The following is a 15405-nucleotide window of genomic DNA, read 5'->3' on the forward strand; positions in this document are numbered from 1 at the left end:
GTACCTCCCTGCTCCTCCTGCAGCCCCGCAAGGCAACCACGGGCCTGCATCTCCCTCTAGTGACTTCTCACAGACTATCTCCTCATGAGCTGCATGGCACCAGCCCCAATGAGCCCCCAGCCAGGGCTCAGGTCCCACCCGCTCTTCTCAGTGCCATGGGTACAGGTTACCAGGTTGTCCATGTCCCATGGAGCTCAGTGGGAGCCCGGAGCAAGCTCTGAGGGGGTGGTGGGATGTGGGGCTGATGGGGATGCTGCCTGTTGTTCCAGGGGAGGTGAAGGTCGCTCGCAGCCCCCAGGCAATCAACCCAGTGCTGGACCTGTGTGCATGTGGCTCCCTGTGCAAGCCCAGCCTGAGGCACTTGCACCAGTGCTGGGTGCATGATGTGCATTGGAAGTACAGGTGTTTCTCTGCAGGTTAACTCCTTTATCGCTCCTTTGCCTTTGAGCATAGACACTTCTACCAACATTGCAGTGTTCCTCCATCCCTGGGCGGTATCTGGGTGGTTGTAGGGCTGAAGGATGCCTTGGGACCTGCATTGTCCTGCAGGGACCATTTGAAGTGGCACCGAGAGACAAAGGGAAGATGTGTGGTGGGAGCTCCCCTCCAACCTGCCTGTACTGTTCCCCCTTGGAAGAGGCACAAGCAGCAAAATGGAAGGTTGAAGGGGCCTGATCCCTGGTGTAACTCTATAGGGTTGCTTTAGTGATTGCTCTCAAGGTTGGGTTTCTCTCATGGTTTTCTCTATGGGCTTTTCTTGTGATGCCCTTTGAGCAGAGGAAACTGGGGGGGATCATTGCAATTGGCACTGTGTGGAGGAGGTTCATGGCTCATGGCATGGCCCACACTGACAACGGGCTCATGTCCATTGTGGAGGATGAGTTTTGTGTTGGTGGCTGAACTGGGGTGGAGGAGCTCACAAGCCATGGGTTACCTCATTCCCACAGCAGCATTCCTGTACATGGGAAGTTAAGAAGCACAAGTGTGCTGAATGAGGAACGGGGAAAAAACAGGTGAAAACATCAGATTTCACGTTTTCCTTCTTCTCTGCCAGGACTCCAGACTCACCCATTCAGATTTGACCCTGGGGCTCCCGTGGGTGCAGGAGGATGCCCAGGACACCCTCAACATCCCCCCTGATGGGAGCACTCTGACTTCACCCCCTGCCACCAAGATGCCATTGGCTGAGGAGGAGGAGAGCAGCGTTTCTATTGAGGAGGAAGGCTTTGAGCTGTTGAACTCCACCTATAATAAAATCACCGACCCTGGCAGGCCTGGGCTCAGCAGGGCCAACACATGGGTTCCTGGTAGCTCCGGTGAGTCCAGAATCATGGAATGGTTTGTGCTGAAGGGACCTTAAAGCTCACCCAGCTCCAACCCCTGCCACGGGCAGGGACCCCTTCCACTAGAGCAGCTTGCTCCAAGCCCCTGTGTCCAACCTGGCCTTGAACACTGCCAGGGATGGGGCAGCCACAGCTTCTCTGGGCACCCTGTGCCAGCGCCTCAGCACCCTCACAGGGAAGAGCTTCTGCCTTAGATCTAACCTGAATCTCCCGTTTCAGTCCAAACCCATCACCCCTTGTCCTATCACTGCAGTCCCTAATGAAGAGTCCCTCGCCTGCATCCTTGTAGCCCCCTTCACACACTGGAAGCTGCTCTGATGTCTCCACGCAGCTTCTCTTCTCCAGGCTGAACAGCCCCAGTGTTATCAGCCTGTCTTCCACCATGATGCCTGGTACCTGATGGTGCTTTTATCCACCCAGGCTCCTCCATCAAAACACTGAGAGCAGCCAAGAAGGAGCGAGCCCCCAACCCCTGGGAGGAGAATGTCACCACAGAGAAGCAGATGGGTGATGCGGGCACCCGGCAGCAGCTCCTGCCTGACAAACCCGGCAATGCCATCACTGACCTGGACGTGCCTTCCACCTTCACCAAGGTCTCCCCATTGCCACATCAGGGAGCTGCCCCCAGAGGAAACGTGCCCAAAGGTCCCTTTGGGTCAGGGTCAGCAGAAGGTTTCCTGCAGCATCCTCCATCAGCAGCCAGCCCTGTTGTACCAGGGCTTGAGGACGGCGCTGCCCGCCTGGGACACCCTGTGTCACCGGTGACACATGGGCAGCAGGGTCATGTCAAGCCGGGACCACCAGGGCTGCCAGGACCGCCGGGGCTGCCGGTGAGTGCTGGAGGGCTGGGATGGGTGCTCGTGGTGCTGCTTCCCCTCCGGAGCGGGTGGTGGGTGCAGGGTGCTGGTGCCAGAGCTCGCCATGGGGAAGCGGGCAGGGAAATCTCAGCGCAGGCAGCATGGGGCTGTGCAATAGCCTGGCCCTTGAAGGAGGTTTTCTGATGTCCCTGAAGAAGCTTCAGTGGCAATTGGAGAGGAGAAGATGATTCCATTGTTCCCCTTCCCTAGAGATTGGTCTCAAGTCATTTAACCACATTGTTGGCTTTCATGTTACCCTGGATCTTTCAGGTCCCTTCCAACTCCAACCATCCTATGACTCTACAGTCCTGCCCAGAGGCAGGCTGATGGGCTCAGTGTGGGGCCAAGCCACCTCTCCAGACCCTGTCCTCACACCAAACCCCAGGCGTCAGCCCATGGACCTGCTGGCATCGCTGTCCATCACTTCTCTACCACCCCGTTGTCCCCAGATTTGTATTGGTTCAAAGCAGAGCATTGAATTGACTTGAGATAAGCTTTGTCAGATTGTTCATCCATCATAGCGGATGGAAAAATGGGAATTAAAAGGTAAACTTAGAATAGATGAGACCTCATGGAGGTTCCCAGTCTTCAGCGGGAAGTAGCTGAAAATGGTTTTATATCATTTCATAGGATCCCAGCCTGGTTTGGGCTGGAAGGGACCTTAAAGCTCATGCAGTTCCAGCCCCCTGCCATGGGCAGGGACACAACACAAACCAGCATTCCCCAGTGCCAAAGCTGCTTCTGGACATGTAGCTTGGCCTTTATACCCACCCCATAGGCACAGGGCAGCGAGGGCTGGCTGCAGCAGGGATGCAGCGTGTCTGTGCTAGCTGGGAATGACCCCGGTGGATTCCCAGGCTCGGACAAAGCTGTTTATAAGCTCAGAACAAAAAGCAGCTGTAATTGAAGCTGTCAGGTCCGCAGGTCTGCAGCAGACACGCAGTAGATGCTGTGCTGCAGCCTGGCGTGTTATCAGCCTGGCTGACATCTTCCAGATGGATTTCTTTATCAGGCAAAGCCAGGATCTGCATCTGGCTCTGTGCCTGTCTGGACAGACGCTTTGGTGAGCCCTGAAGTGGGGTCACTGCTTGGCTCCATGTGCACTTTTGCCTAGAGAGGGGCTGGATCAGATCTCTCACAAGCCACAGATGTTTGCATTCTCCTCCAAACTACTGTGTGAGCGCCTGGCCCTGATCCAGCTTTATGGGATTGTTTCCTAACATCTTCCCTTTCCACACCAGGTGTCAGGAAACTCACTCCTGCACCCTGGAGTTATGGTGTGGGGGCACTTCTGTGATGGATGCTGAGCAGAGCAGGAGAGTGGGAAGGAAGCAGCATCAAATAGGGTGCAGTTTCCACCCCACCACTCTTTGGGGTGTTTCTTTGAGACTTGGTGCTGCTGCTTTAGCTCATTTCCCTCTTCCCTGGGGCCACGATGGCCATAGCAGAGGTCACCCAGCCACAGGGGGATACCCCCTGGTTGTGGGGGTCTCCCTTCGGGGTGACTCCGCTCTTTTCCTTTGCCTTTCAGGGCTGTCCTGGGAGGCGTGGACTGGTGGGACCCAAAGGAGACAAAGTAAGTACCCAGGGGAGCACAGGGTGTAGGGGCTGCAGGGAATACATGGATGGTTTGGGTGGCTTTCATCAAGAGAGCACTGGGGGACACTGAAGCTGCTTCTTGATGTGCATTTGGAAGAGGAAAGAATTGGTGTTACCACGTATATTAAGCCTAGGGTCAGGACTGAGCTGACTGGACAAGCTGTGGTCTTTCCCCTAAGCCACTTAATGGCTCTGCAAAGGCAGCAGAGCAGGGAAACGAAGCAGCTTTAGCTCAGGTCACCTGGAGCAGGGATGCTGGTGTGTACCCCTGCATCCACCAGCTCCTCTTGGAGGGACATGTCCTCCAGCACCGCGTTGGGCAGACCCAGGCTGCCCTTCCTGCTCTGGGAACCTGGTGCACAGCCCCTGCACGGCACAGCTTGGTCTCCTGCTGCACGCAGCATTGCCCAGTGCACTGATAGATGCTTGGCGATGCTCAGATTAAGGGTGGTGCCTCAGTTCCCCCCCCCCAATAAAACAGCATGAGCGCTCCTAACCACCCTTGCATGGGAGTTTCCATCCTTCCCAAGCTGTAGATGAGCAAAACCATTGCCCCACAATGCTATTTCTGTGTGCATTGCCTTCAATACCTGTGGCACTGAGATGGGTTTGGGCACACCTCAGAAGCTCATTCCTTTTGCTTTCCCTGTCGCCAGGGTTGTTTAGCCCTTAAGAGCTGGTTTGAACCCAGGAATGTGCCTAGGTTCAGACCCCACTTGGAGGCCGATTTGAGAGTCCAGCCTGTGTTGAGTGGCTTTATGGAGCTGCCCTTCTCTCTGCAGGGGTACCCTGGAGCCGTGGGGCGCACAGGGCTCCCGGGTGACCCGGGCCCCATGGGCATCCCTGGTGTTCCCACCATCGTGCTCTGGAGGAACTCCAGGGAGGACTGGCAGAGCTTCACGGTGAGTCACAGCCATGCAAGTGGGGAGCTCCGTGTCCCAATCCCCACCAGCGCCTGCTCTGCTGGGATGAGCGCTGGGAGGAAGGGTTCCCCATGGTTTGAGGTTCCTAATCTGTCGGGATAGAGGGAAAGTGCCAAGGATACAGGTGGAGCTCACTGGGAATGGCTCTATAAGCAGATGAAATGGGATCAATGTGCACCCCATTTACACACCTATGCTCACACAGCTATTCCCCTGTGACTGATGGGGAGATCTTGGGTCCCTGTGGTCCACATGCACGTCCACAACCTCACTAGCATGGTTCATGCCCTGTAGATGTTACATAGATGTTCATAGATGAACAGAAGCCCTGTCCATGTTCTACCTCTGTAGAACAGGTTAAAAAGAAGGTCCTAAGTCATGCAGAAAGCAGCTCCTCTCCTGCTCTGTGTTGCTGGTTACAAAGCATTGCTCCTATTTTCCACCATATCATAGTCACAGATTGGTTTGTGTTGGAAGAGACCTTAAAGCTCCTCCAGTTCCAACCCCTGGCACAGGCAGGGACACCTTCCACTAGAGCAGCTTGCTCCAAACCCCATCCCTGCTGTGTGCCATGGCTCTGGCTCATCCAGGTCCTTGCCATGATGAGATACTTCCTCACCTGAGCCCTGCTGCAGTGGCGACAGTGCTTGGGGTGTTGCAGAGCCCCCTGCACTGTGGGAGCAATCACTGCAATGACCCAGCCATCCTCATCCAGGTTCCCCATAGTGACTGCTGTGATTTAGCTTCATTTCAAACCCCCCTTGAGTCTTGTGTGGGCCAGGCAGGGCAGTACCTGAAGGCATTGGTTCACTGATGCCTGAGGCACCTCACCGACCTAAGGCTGGAGCTCCCTGGAGCAGGGATGCGTTGTGCATCTGCAGTGTCCCTCTGATGGCACTGCAGCCCATCCAGATCATACCAGCTGCTCCAAGCAGAGGCCAGCGAGGGTGGCTCGCAAAGCAAGTTGGTGCCAGGGGCACAGTAATGGGCCAGGCTCAATGCTGCAGCCCTCAAAAAGCTTTAATGACCTTGGGCAGGACATTTGTCTTCTCTTCAACTCATTCATCTGCTCCAGGAGATGCCTTCAGTGCTGACCAGTAGATAGTTGGGAGCATCTCTGCTCTGCCAGCACTGCACCACGATGCTGGCTGCAGGTAGGAGCTGGGCAGTGGTCCTGTGCTGGCCTGAGCTTGGATTGACCAACCAGAAGCCCTTGGGCCAGTCCTGCCTGTTCAGTTTGGCCCTGGACCGCATCAGAGCAGCTGCAGGAGATCAACACCTGCCGTTGCGGAGAGCAGATTCCTCCTGGGAAGCACGGGAATGACCACTGGGAGAATCTCTGTTGACCTGTAGGACCTCCCTGTTCTCCTGGCCTCCTGCTGCCCTAGAGCTGGTGCTGTGCTGCTACCAGTGCTCACACACCTATTGCAGACACACAGCGCTGGACCGGAGCAAACAGGGGTAGGAGAGAGTGAGCTGGAAGAAGCCAGCAGTGCCAGAGCATCCCTATGCCTGTGCCAGGCCAATCTCCTTTCTCCCACGGTGTCTGGGGCAAACACCTCCATAATCCCGTTGTCAGGGCACAGTTGCAGCACTTTTCAGGCTGTTCATGCTCTTTGCCCCGCACACTCACTCAGAATTGTCTGGTTTTCCCTGCCTCCATCTGGAAAGGGGCCTCAGGCTTTGTTCTTCCTCAGGAAGCAATGCTCATGCCTATGGATGCTGCCGTGGCCCGATTCCTTTGGTGTAGCACCACCTTTGGTGCTGAGGTGTTGGGAATGCTGCAGGGAGCAGGGGGGCTGCTCTGTGTTTGGGAAGGAGCTGGAGGGCTCCCAGGGGCTGGATGCTGGCTTCTGGCCCAGGGCTTTTGGCAAGGAGCCCATCTGGAGGGGAAGGAGGTGAGGGGCACCCACAGCCTCAATGGGCTTTGTGTCTGAGCCCCATTGACCCTGGCAGCAGGAATCAGGAGCGTCAAATGTGGGCTGGGCTTGGCCAAGCTGGGTTGAGATAGCACAAGGGGAAAGCTGATGCTGGCTGCTGTGAGGAAGGGGGGGTCTGCTTCTGCAGCTCACTATGTCTGATGGGGTGGGAAATGCAGCTTGGAACAGGGTTGCTGTTGTGAACAGAGGGACTGTGATCTGAGGGCTGCAGGGTGGATGTGCATTTGGATGTGCAAGTCAGAGCCACTTCTCAGCCTGGGGGACGTAATAGGATGGACTCACGTAATGGTCCCACTGTGATGGACTGGGAAACAGGGGACATCAGTCGCTGTCCTAGAGCAGTTACAGATCTTGGGATGCTCAATAGCTGCTTCTGCTCCATCCCGGTGGAACAAGCCATGAGAACTGGTCAAAACGAGAGGGATGTGGAACTGAGTCCAGAGGAGGCCACAGAGGTGATGAGAGGGCTGGAGCAGCTCTGCTCTGGAGCCAGGCTGACAGAGCTGGGCTGGGTCAGCCTGGAGAAGAGAAGGCTCCTGAAGGGGAGACCTGAGAGCAGCTCCAGTGCCTGAAGGGGCTGCAGGAAAGCTGGAGAGGGGCTTGGGACAAGGGGTGTAGGGACAGGCCAAGGGGAATGGCTTTAACCTGCCAGAGGGGAGACTGAGATGAGCTCTTAGGCAGAAGCTCTTCCCTGTGAGGGTGCTGAGGCGCTGGCACAGGGTGCCCAGAGAAGCTGTGGCTGCCCCATCCCTGGCAGTGTTCAAGGCCAGGTTGGACACAGGGGCTTGGAGCAAGCTGCTCTAGTGGAAGGTGTCCCTGCTGTGGCAGGGGTTGGAGCTGGAGGAGCTTGAAGGTCCCTTCAACACCAGCCAGGCTGGGACGCTGTGATTCTATAACCTCCAGAGCTCTCTGAAGGCTTTTCTCTGACCTGCACAGGGGGACAGATCCATAGGGCATCGCTCCCCATCCTTCATCCCCTGCTCACTATCCCTCCTCCCATCACCCCGCTCTCTCAATCAGAGCTGCAGCAGCAAAGCGCTATTTCCTGCTGCAGTTGCAGGAGGCAGTTGATTCTCTCCCCTCTCCTTGGCATCTGGAGCTCTGAAATACGAGTTCACGTCTCCGGTGGGATTTTTACCCCCCCCCTTCAAAGGTTGGATTTTTTTATTTGAAGCCTAATGAAACAATATCCTGTCCCGAGTGAATCTGAGTTCATGGATTCCTGAGACAAGGCAGAAGCATTGGCCGTGCTCCAACCCCCCAAAACCCAGTTTGAGCAGCTTTTGAGGGAAATGAGAACTGGCTGGACAGGAAGACCATGGCCTGGCCCTGGCAAGGGCTGCACCCATTTGCTCCTGGTAACCAAACTGGGATCAGCTGGAAAGGACAGAGGTGCCTGGTGTGGTGTTCGAGCAGTTCAATGCATCCATCCATCATCCATCCATCATCCACCCGTCACTGACCCCCAGCGCCCTGCTCATTATTAGGAGCATTCCCATATGTTGAAAGCTCTGTGTTTACTTTGGGGAATGGCTCCTTCCCTTCTCTCCCTTCTGGTATATTTGGAAGGGGGACAAGAGGGGGGTTCCCCAGCACCCCCAAGCCTAAAGCTCAGGAGCACGTGGGAATCCTGCCCTTCCAGCTACTTGGGGTTGGGGTGATGAATGGGGGGGGGGGGGTTCTTTGCCTTTCATGCAAGGGGAGCTGCCTGGACCATGTGTCTGGGCTCACCGTGGGGAGGAGGTGGAGGAAAGATGGGGTTTGACTCGTGAGCATCTGGCTTGTGGTTTGGGAGGGCAGGAGATGTGCTGGAGATGGGGACTGCAAGGATGCTGGAGAGGGGCTCTTCATCAGGGACTGCAGTGATAGGACAAGGGGTGATGGGGTCAAACAAACAGGGGAAGTTCAGGTTGGATCTTAGGCAGAAGCTCTTCCCTGTGAGGGTGCTGAGGCGCTGGCACAGGGTGCCCAGAGAAGCTGTGGCTGCCCCATCCCTGGCAGTGTTCAAGGCCAGGTTGGACACAGGGGCTTGGAGCAAGCTGCTCTAGTGGAAGGTGTCCCTGCCCGTGGCAGGGGTTGGAGCTGGAGGAGCTTTAAGGTCCCTTCCAACCCTATTCTATGAGTCTATGTGTTGATGTGTTAGAGATAGACATCATTTTGTTTCCTTGCCATCACCCAAAACTTGGGGGAATGTGGCTTGGAAATGTGCGGAGAAGATGCTGCTCTATGACATTTTAGGACCTTTACATTGGCTTTGAAGTACAATGGGATTAGCTGTGACTGTGATTGGATTATCTTACCCTGTGGTTTTTGAGTGGGCTTTTCCCCCTCTTTGTGGTCATCCGGTCTCCTGATCAATTAGAAGTACCTGAAAGATTTGCTTGATGGAAGCAACAAGGAGAAATCCCCTGGCCACGACTGCTCCTGGGCTTTGGATGGGGCTGGTTGGGATGAGGTTTCCCACCTGGGGCAAACTGCAGTGTGCAAACAGTGGGTTTAGTCCAGCCTGGGCTAAGGGTGGTGGTACCTGCACTCACCAACACCACAGTGCCAACCTCTACACATGCTGTGGGCATCCATGGGGGAGCTGAAAGACTTGAGAAGTGAGTTCTCTTGTCTTAATTTGCTGATAAGGCCAAGGTGGTTCCTTATCACCTACACATTGTCCTCAGATTAAGCCTTCTCCTGCGACTTGAATACACATAGTATAAATTAGGGGATTGCTTCATTGCTGTGTCCTCCAAAGCAATGGGAAACACATTCTGAAGCAGCAAAAATGGATTTAGGACATATATTTATTGAATTTTGCTTTTTTTCCCCATTCTGCTTTCAGCAATCATCATTTTACCAGCTCCTGCATGCAGGCTGGCCGGTGAGTATCGCTGCCAAGTACCTTATCCTGTGGTTTGCATTTTCCTGGCTTGGTCAGATGCGTTTTCTTCTCTCCAGCCCCCTTCCCAATGAGATGTGCTTTACCAATGTTCCTCTCTTTCAATTCAGAGGAAACCCGGAGCCCCTGGGCCACCAGGGCATCCAGGGAGAACAGGAGCACCTGTAAGTAAGAAATCCCCATGTCCTCTCTGTAGCTGGGTGGTGTTTGCTGCCCTGGGCAGGGGACAGAGACCATGTCCCCAGTCACTTGCACTGGGCTGCCCTGGAAAGGGTCTGTTTCTGGTGGCTCCTGGAATGCTGTAATTAAGGGCTTTGGGATTGGGTTTCAAAGAAACCCGTTGCTCGTCTGCTTCCCACCAGAGAGCAGGTGACGGATGACACCAGAATCCCTGGGTTGCGTTGGCAGACACAGCCTCTGTCTCTGCCAGCTGAATGATGCTGGCTTATCTTCCCCAGGGAATCAGGTTCCTGCCCTGTGTTTGGATGGGGATCATGTGGAACCCTCCCAGAGGCACAAAACCAAGCCAGGGAATGGCTGATGAAGCACTTGTGTGGGGCCAGCCACAGGCTGGTGGCTCTGCAGCCCCTGGGGTGCTGGGTCATGCTTTCTCCCCATCACCCCCGCTGGCCTCAATGGCATGCAGCAAAGGAAATGAAGGCAAAACTCCCTGTCCTGACCTTCCATAGGGCATCATAGAAAATGGAGAAGTGGATCTGTCACCACCTCCAAACGAGCCCTGATCACAGAGCCCACAGACGTGGTCAGGGTGTGCTTAGGGATGCGAATCCTCTGCTCTGCCCTGCGTGAAGCTGCCCCTGTGCATGTTGTCCTCCCATGATGGCCTCCGTGAGCTGCTCTCGGCATGGGGCAGGATGGGGGGGGACACATTTGGTGACTTGATCCCTGTTTGTGCACAGGGACCCTGTGGAGAGCCAGGAGAGCCAGGGGAAAAGGGCCACCGGGGGTACATGGTGAGTGGGGTCCTGGGGAGGGGGTGCGGGGAGAGCCCAGTTTGGAGAGGTTCAATGTGTGGTTGTGCTGGGGGATGCTCGGAGACCCTGCCCCTCTTGGATCAAGCGCTGGAGCTCCAGGTGAGGAAGAGCTGCAACAGGCAGGTTTGGTGCCTGTCTGGGAGCTGGGCAAGGCAGCGGGTGCCTGGTTTGAAGTGTTGTGGGAGCACAAGCTCATGGCAGAATTCTGTAAAATCATGGAACAGTTTGTGTTGGAAGGGACCTTAAAGCCCCTCCAGCTCCAACCCCTGCCACGGGCAGGGACACCTTCCACTAGAGCAGCTTGCTCCAAGCCCCTGTGTCCAACCTGGCCTTGAACACTGCCAGGGATGGGGCAGCCACAGCTTCTCTGGGCACCCTGTGCCAGCGCCTCAGCACCCTCACAGGGAAGAGCTTCTGCCTTAGATCCAAGCTGAACTTCCCCTGTTTGTTTGAACCCATCACCCCTTGTCCTATCACTGCAGTCCCTGATGAAGAGTGCCTCTCCAGCATCCTTGTAGCCCCCTTCAGACACTGGAAGCTGCTCTGATGTCTCCACGCAGCTTCTCTTCTCCCAGCTGAACAGCCCCAATGTTCTCAGCCTGTCTTCAGATCACTCCCTGCCCTCTCATGTAGCTGGACACAAGCTGCCACAGCTGTCCCAGCACAGCTTGGTGTCCCCCAGCACCCTTCTGCCTCTTGCTCATTTGTTCTGGTTGCTGCTGGGCTGCTCCAAAGGGACAGTAGAGCCCATCCCACTGCTCCTCATCTCCCTGCCGGAGCAACCACCTTCCCTCAGCCTTCCAGTGTTTCCCACCCTGCATAGCATCTCCCATTAACCTTACCCACAGCATCGTGGTCCTCTTGGCTCCCTCTCAGCAATGACCTTCCTTTCCTCCTGCCATCATCACCATGCCTTCCTCCCCAAAACTGGACTTGCTTTTCCTCTGGCTTGAAAAGAGGAGCCAAGGAAGGCTGGGTTTACATGAACTGATGCTGAAGGCACCAGGAGCAGGACATGGGCTGGTTCTGGCAGCTGCGTTGGATCTTTGGGTCTCTCAAGCTATGACAAAAGCTAGAGTGGATTCAGGCACTGTGTGTCTGCTCTCCATCACACATCCTGCTCCTAGTGTCCTGTCCCACTCCCCTGCAGCAGGGATGAACCCCAGAGATGCTGTTTTACCAGCTGCCAACATCTGGAAGGCATCAGTGTGTAAACACTGGAGTCTGTCAATGCAGCTCAACCAAGAGATGCCAAAGCTCTTCTCAGTCTTCACATAAACAGGATCTGGGAGGGGAGTCAGCAGTTTGGGGGGGATTAGCACAGGAATGGAAAGGAGCAAATTCTTTCCACCCATCGCAGTCCACCTGCAAGCCCGATGGCTTTGGGTTGAGGGGCTGTGTCATGGCCACAGCCCTGTCTCCATCCCCCTGCTCTCCTGCTCTTGCTTTAGCATCTCCTGAAGGCTCTAAGTGGCAGGTTTCCAACCAGGAAACAGCTCAGTTTTGGGCTCAGCCTGGGCTGGGTTTTGTTGAGGTTCACGTTTCTAGACCTTGGGCCAAGAGGTCTTTGATGCCTGTTGAGGCTCCAACAGATCTCCACTCTGCTCTCATTGACATGGGGGTGCTGATGGGATGACAGCAGGTGTGAGGAAGAGGAGGAGGGATTTCAACCACCTGCATCAGCCCCTGAGCACACGTTGGGTTGGGTTTGCCCGTGGTGTGTTCTGCATCTACTGAGGCTTCCCTGCCCCAGAGCACAGCCCGAGGTGCAGTGCAACCCAGGTCTTCTTCCTGCAAGATGCAAAGAACAATCTTCCCCAATTGCAAAGCACAAAGAAATATTCCCCAGAACCAGGACTGGGTGTGAAATGGGGCAAAAATGCTGCCTTTTGGGCTGGTGACTCAAACATACATGGCCACCAATGAGCTATGGGGATGAGCATGACTGCTTGAGATGCTGAAGGCCTTGGGGAGGGAGATGGCAAAGCAAACCTGCCCCAAACCAAGTTGTATTTTCACAACCACATTCCCCACTTGCAGCTGCACCTCCCTTCAGCCTCTGACTTTATAACCTAAAACAAAGCCTGGTTTTTGGACTTGGCCAAATGTCCCTGAGCTGTTGAGAAATCCAAACAATCAAAGGGATTTGAAGGGAAATCTCTTTGTTCCAGACTGCTTTATCCTGTCAATTTACAATTGCCAGTGAGCTAAGGGGTAAACGCAAGCTACACTTCAGCTTTAGCTGGGGATGCCCAGCACAGAGAAATCTGCTTTGGCTCTTGCATCTTTGGGTGCCAGAGAGGGACTCTTCATCAGGGCCTGTAGGGCCAGGCCAAGGGGAATGGCTTGAACCTGCCAGAGGGGAGACTGAGATGAGCTCTTAGGCAGAAGCTCTTCCCTGTGAGGGTGCTGAGGCGCTGGCACAGGGTGCCCAGAGAAGCTGTGGCTGCCCCATCCCTGGCAGTGTTCAAGGCCAGGTTGGACACAGGGGCTTGGAGCAAGCTGCTCTAGTGGAAGGTGTCCCTGCCCGTGGCAGGGGTTGGAGCTGGAGGAGCTTTAAGCTCCCTTCATCACAAACCAGGCTGGGATTCTTTGATTCTATATGGGAAAGCATCAGAAATGCCTTGGAGTGTTGGCTCCAGCGCTAAGAAGCAGATGGAGAAGGCTTTCACTTGACCACTTAATGCACTGCTTCTTCCTGGCCTCCCACTTTGTTCCCTGCTGGTTCTGGTTGGAGATCCTGGGCGCATCCACATCCCAGTGTTGGGATGCACAAAGCTTCTCCCCCAGCCATCCCTCCCCATGCCCTTGTGAGGAGGCAGGGGCAGGCAGGGCTCAGTGTTTCACTTACTGGTGTCATCCTGATGTGGCTATTTCACGTCTCCGTGCTGGGCTCTTCCCTGCAGGGTGAAGCCGGGCTCCAGGGCTCTCCGGGACGCTCCGGTCACCCTGGCTTGGATGGCAAACCTGGCTTGGATGGGAAACCGGGGCCATGGGGGGTGCCAGGAGAGCAGGTGAGCCGTGGACGAGCAGGGCCATGGGGTGCCAGTGTTGGGATGGGGAAGCTGCAGCCCCAAGCATGGATGGAGGATGGTGGCAGGGACTGGACCACACTGAGAGGGCTGGGGCTCTCAGCAGCCCCCTGCAGCCTGCGCTGGGGTGGCTGTGGGCAAAAGACAGCAGCTCCCAGTGCAGCGGGGTTGGAACTGGGTATGGATTGGAAGCACTGGGCAGCCCCTCAACTGCTCTGCTCCTTCCTCCCTCTCCGCAGGGGCTGCAGGGCTTCCAGGGTGACCAGGGGCTGGCTGGGGAGAAGGGAGAAGAGGTAAGCGAGCTCTCACTGCCCCAGTCCCAGTGCAGGCACTTGATGCCAACAGTAAGAGCTCTGTGTTACTGCCTCTACTGGTACTGCACCAGCAGTGCCTGGTACCCACATCACTGTGTTCCCAGGGGCTTTGCAGCCAGGATGTAAAATGTCCATAGAAAGACTACTGGTGTTTTGTCAGCTTTTCTCCCCCCCCTTCTAAGAGTTATAATTTTGAGGAGATTTTGGGCTCCTCCTCAATCTGATCATTACAGGATGTTTGAAACCCATGGTCTTCCATTTGAAACAGCAGTGCCATGTGGTTTATCATCTTTGTCTGGCGCATACTTTGTGATGCCTGTGAGCATCATCCCAGCATCCATACAGAGCATCTCTTTCCCTCTCCGTGCTTCAGCACTTGGCAGCTGCTAACACAGGAAGCACTGAACCACTCATATGGCCCCATGAGGTTTTCTTTTCCTTCCCCACTGCCTCAGTGTGAAGCTCAGGGCACAGGCAATGGCCATGGCCCTGCCACAGCGCTGCCATGGGCACCCCATCCCTGTCCCATTGCATGTGGTGTGGTTCAGCACCAGCTTGGCACGCAATGGGGTGGCCCTGTGCTGGGGACAAGCCAGGCTTCGCTTCTGGGGTGCCTCATTCAGCACAAGCCTGAGGGATCCATCCCCCTGCAGCACCCCTTTGGGGGAGCGCAGCAGCCACGTTGGGCTCCTGATGGTCCAGCTCGGGCTCACATGTCCTCGTTGCTCCTGGTTTAGGGTTTCTTGGGAGACCCTGGACCGGTTGGGGAGAAAGGAGAGAAGGGAGTGAAGGTGAGAGGGTGTCTGCCTTGCTATGCCCTTCCCTACCACGGCCCCCAGCCCCAGGCCATGCTCTCCTCCATGGCTCTGCCTGCTCTTGCCTTTTCCAGGGGGTGAAGGGAGAAAATGGGCTGCCAGGTCCCGCCGGGCTTCACGTGAGTTAACAGGGATGCTGGGGACGTCTCACCCCCACCGCGCCGGGATTGCTCCTTCCTCCATCCCCTTTCCTTGGCACATGCTTTGATGTGCCCCAAGCCCCATCCCTGGCTCCAGCCCACGTTTTCCTGCCTTTGGGCACAGCCTGTGTTTTCCCTGCTCCTCCTGCAAGGGATGGGACAAAGGCAGGTGGGCGACTCACTGAACCCCACTCTCGGTTTTTTGCACAGGGGATGTCAGGTCTGAAGGGTGCAATGGGCTTCCAAGGCCCCGTGGGGCTGGAGGTGAGTGGTTTTGCTTTCTCTGTATCACCAGCCCCCACAAAGAGATGCAGGAACCTGCTGCTCCCCATTGGAAAGATGGGGACTTGGCTTTGCCGGCCATTGCCACCCCTCTGTGGTTCGCTCTTAAGAGTGAACTCCAAGAACTGGACCTAAACTAAACCCCAAGAGCTGGACCTAAAATTAAACGTCTGCATCTTTGTGCTGGATGTGGCTCATTCATGGGGATACTGCTCCAGAGCAACCAGGCACAGGGCGTGCTGATGACAGGAGCATCCCAGCTCATTCTGACCGGT

At 55.7% G+C, this 15405-nt stretch overlaps 1 protein-coding gene across 1 annotated transcript in view; it reads left to right on the plus strand.

Annotated features, from left to right (window-relative positions):
• The window catches only part of LOC133283135 (collagen alpha-1(I) chain-like), an 81600-nt gene that overhangs the window by 45349 nt on the left and 20846 nt on the right, over nt 1-15405 (plus strand). Inside the window, 12 exon segments of the mRNA XM_061479634.1 lie at nt 1055-1316; nt 1764-2173; nt 3732-3776; nt 4582-4701; nt 9496-9534; nt 9663-9716; nt 10473-10526; nt 13454-13561; nt 13819-13872; nt 14631-14684; nt 14783-14827; nt 15059-15112. Of these exon segments, the coding sequence (XP_061335618.1) occupies nt 1055-1316; nt 1764-2173; nt 3732-3776; nt 4582-4701; nt 9496-9534; nt 9663-9716; nt 10473-10526; nt 13454-13561; nt 13819-13872; nt 14631-14684; nt 14783-14827; nt 15059-15112 (1299 nt within the window).

The sequence above is a fragment of the Pezoporus flaviventris genome, unplaced genomic scaffold, assembly GCF_033815535.1.
Source record: "Pezoporus flaviventris isolate CSIRO_AGI_PZ_B2104156 unplaced genomic scaffold, CSIRO_AGI_Pfla_v1 ptg000154l, whole genome shotgun sequence".
Classification (NCBI taxonomy): domain Eukaryota; kingdom Metazoa; phylum Chordata; class Aves; order Psittaciformes; family Psittacidae; genus Pezoporus; species Pezoporus flaviventris.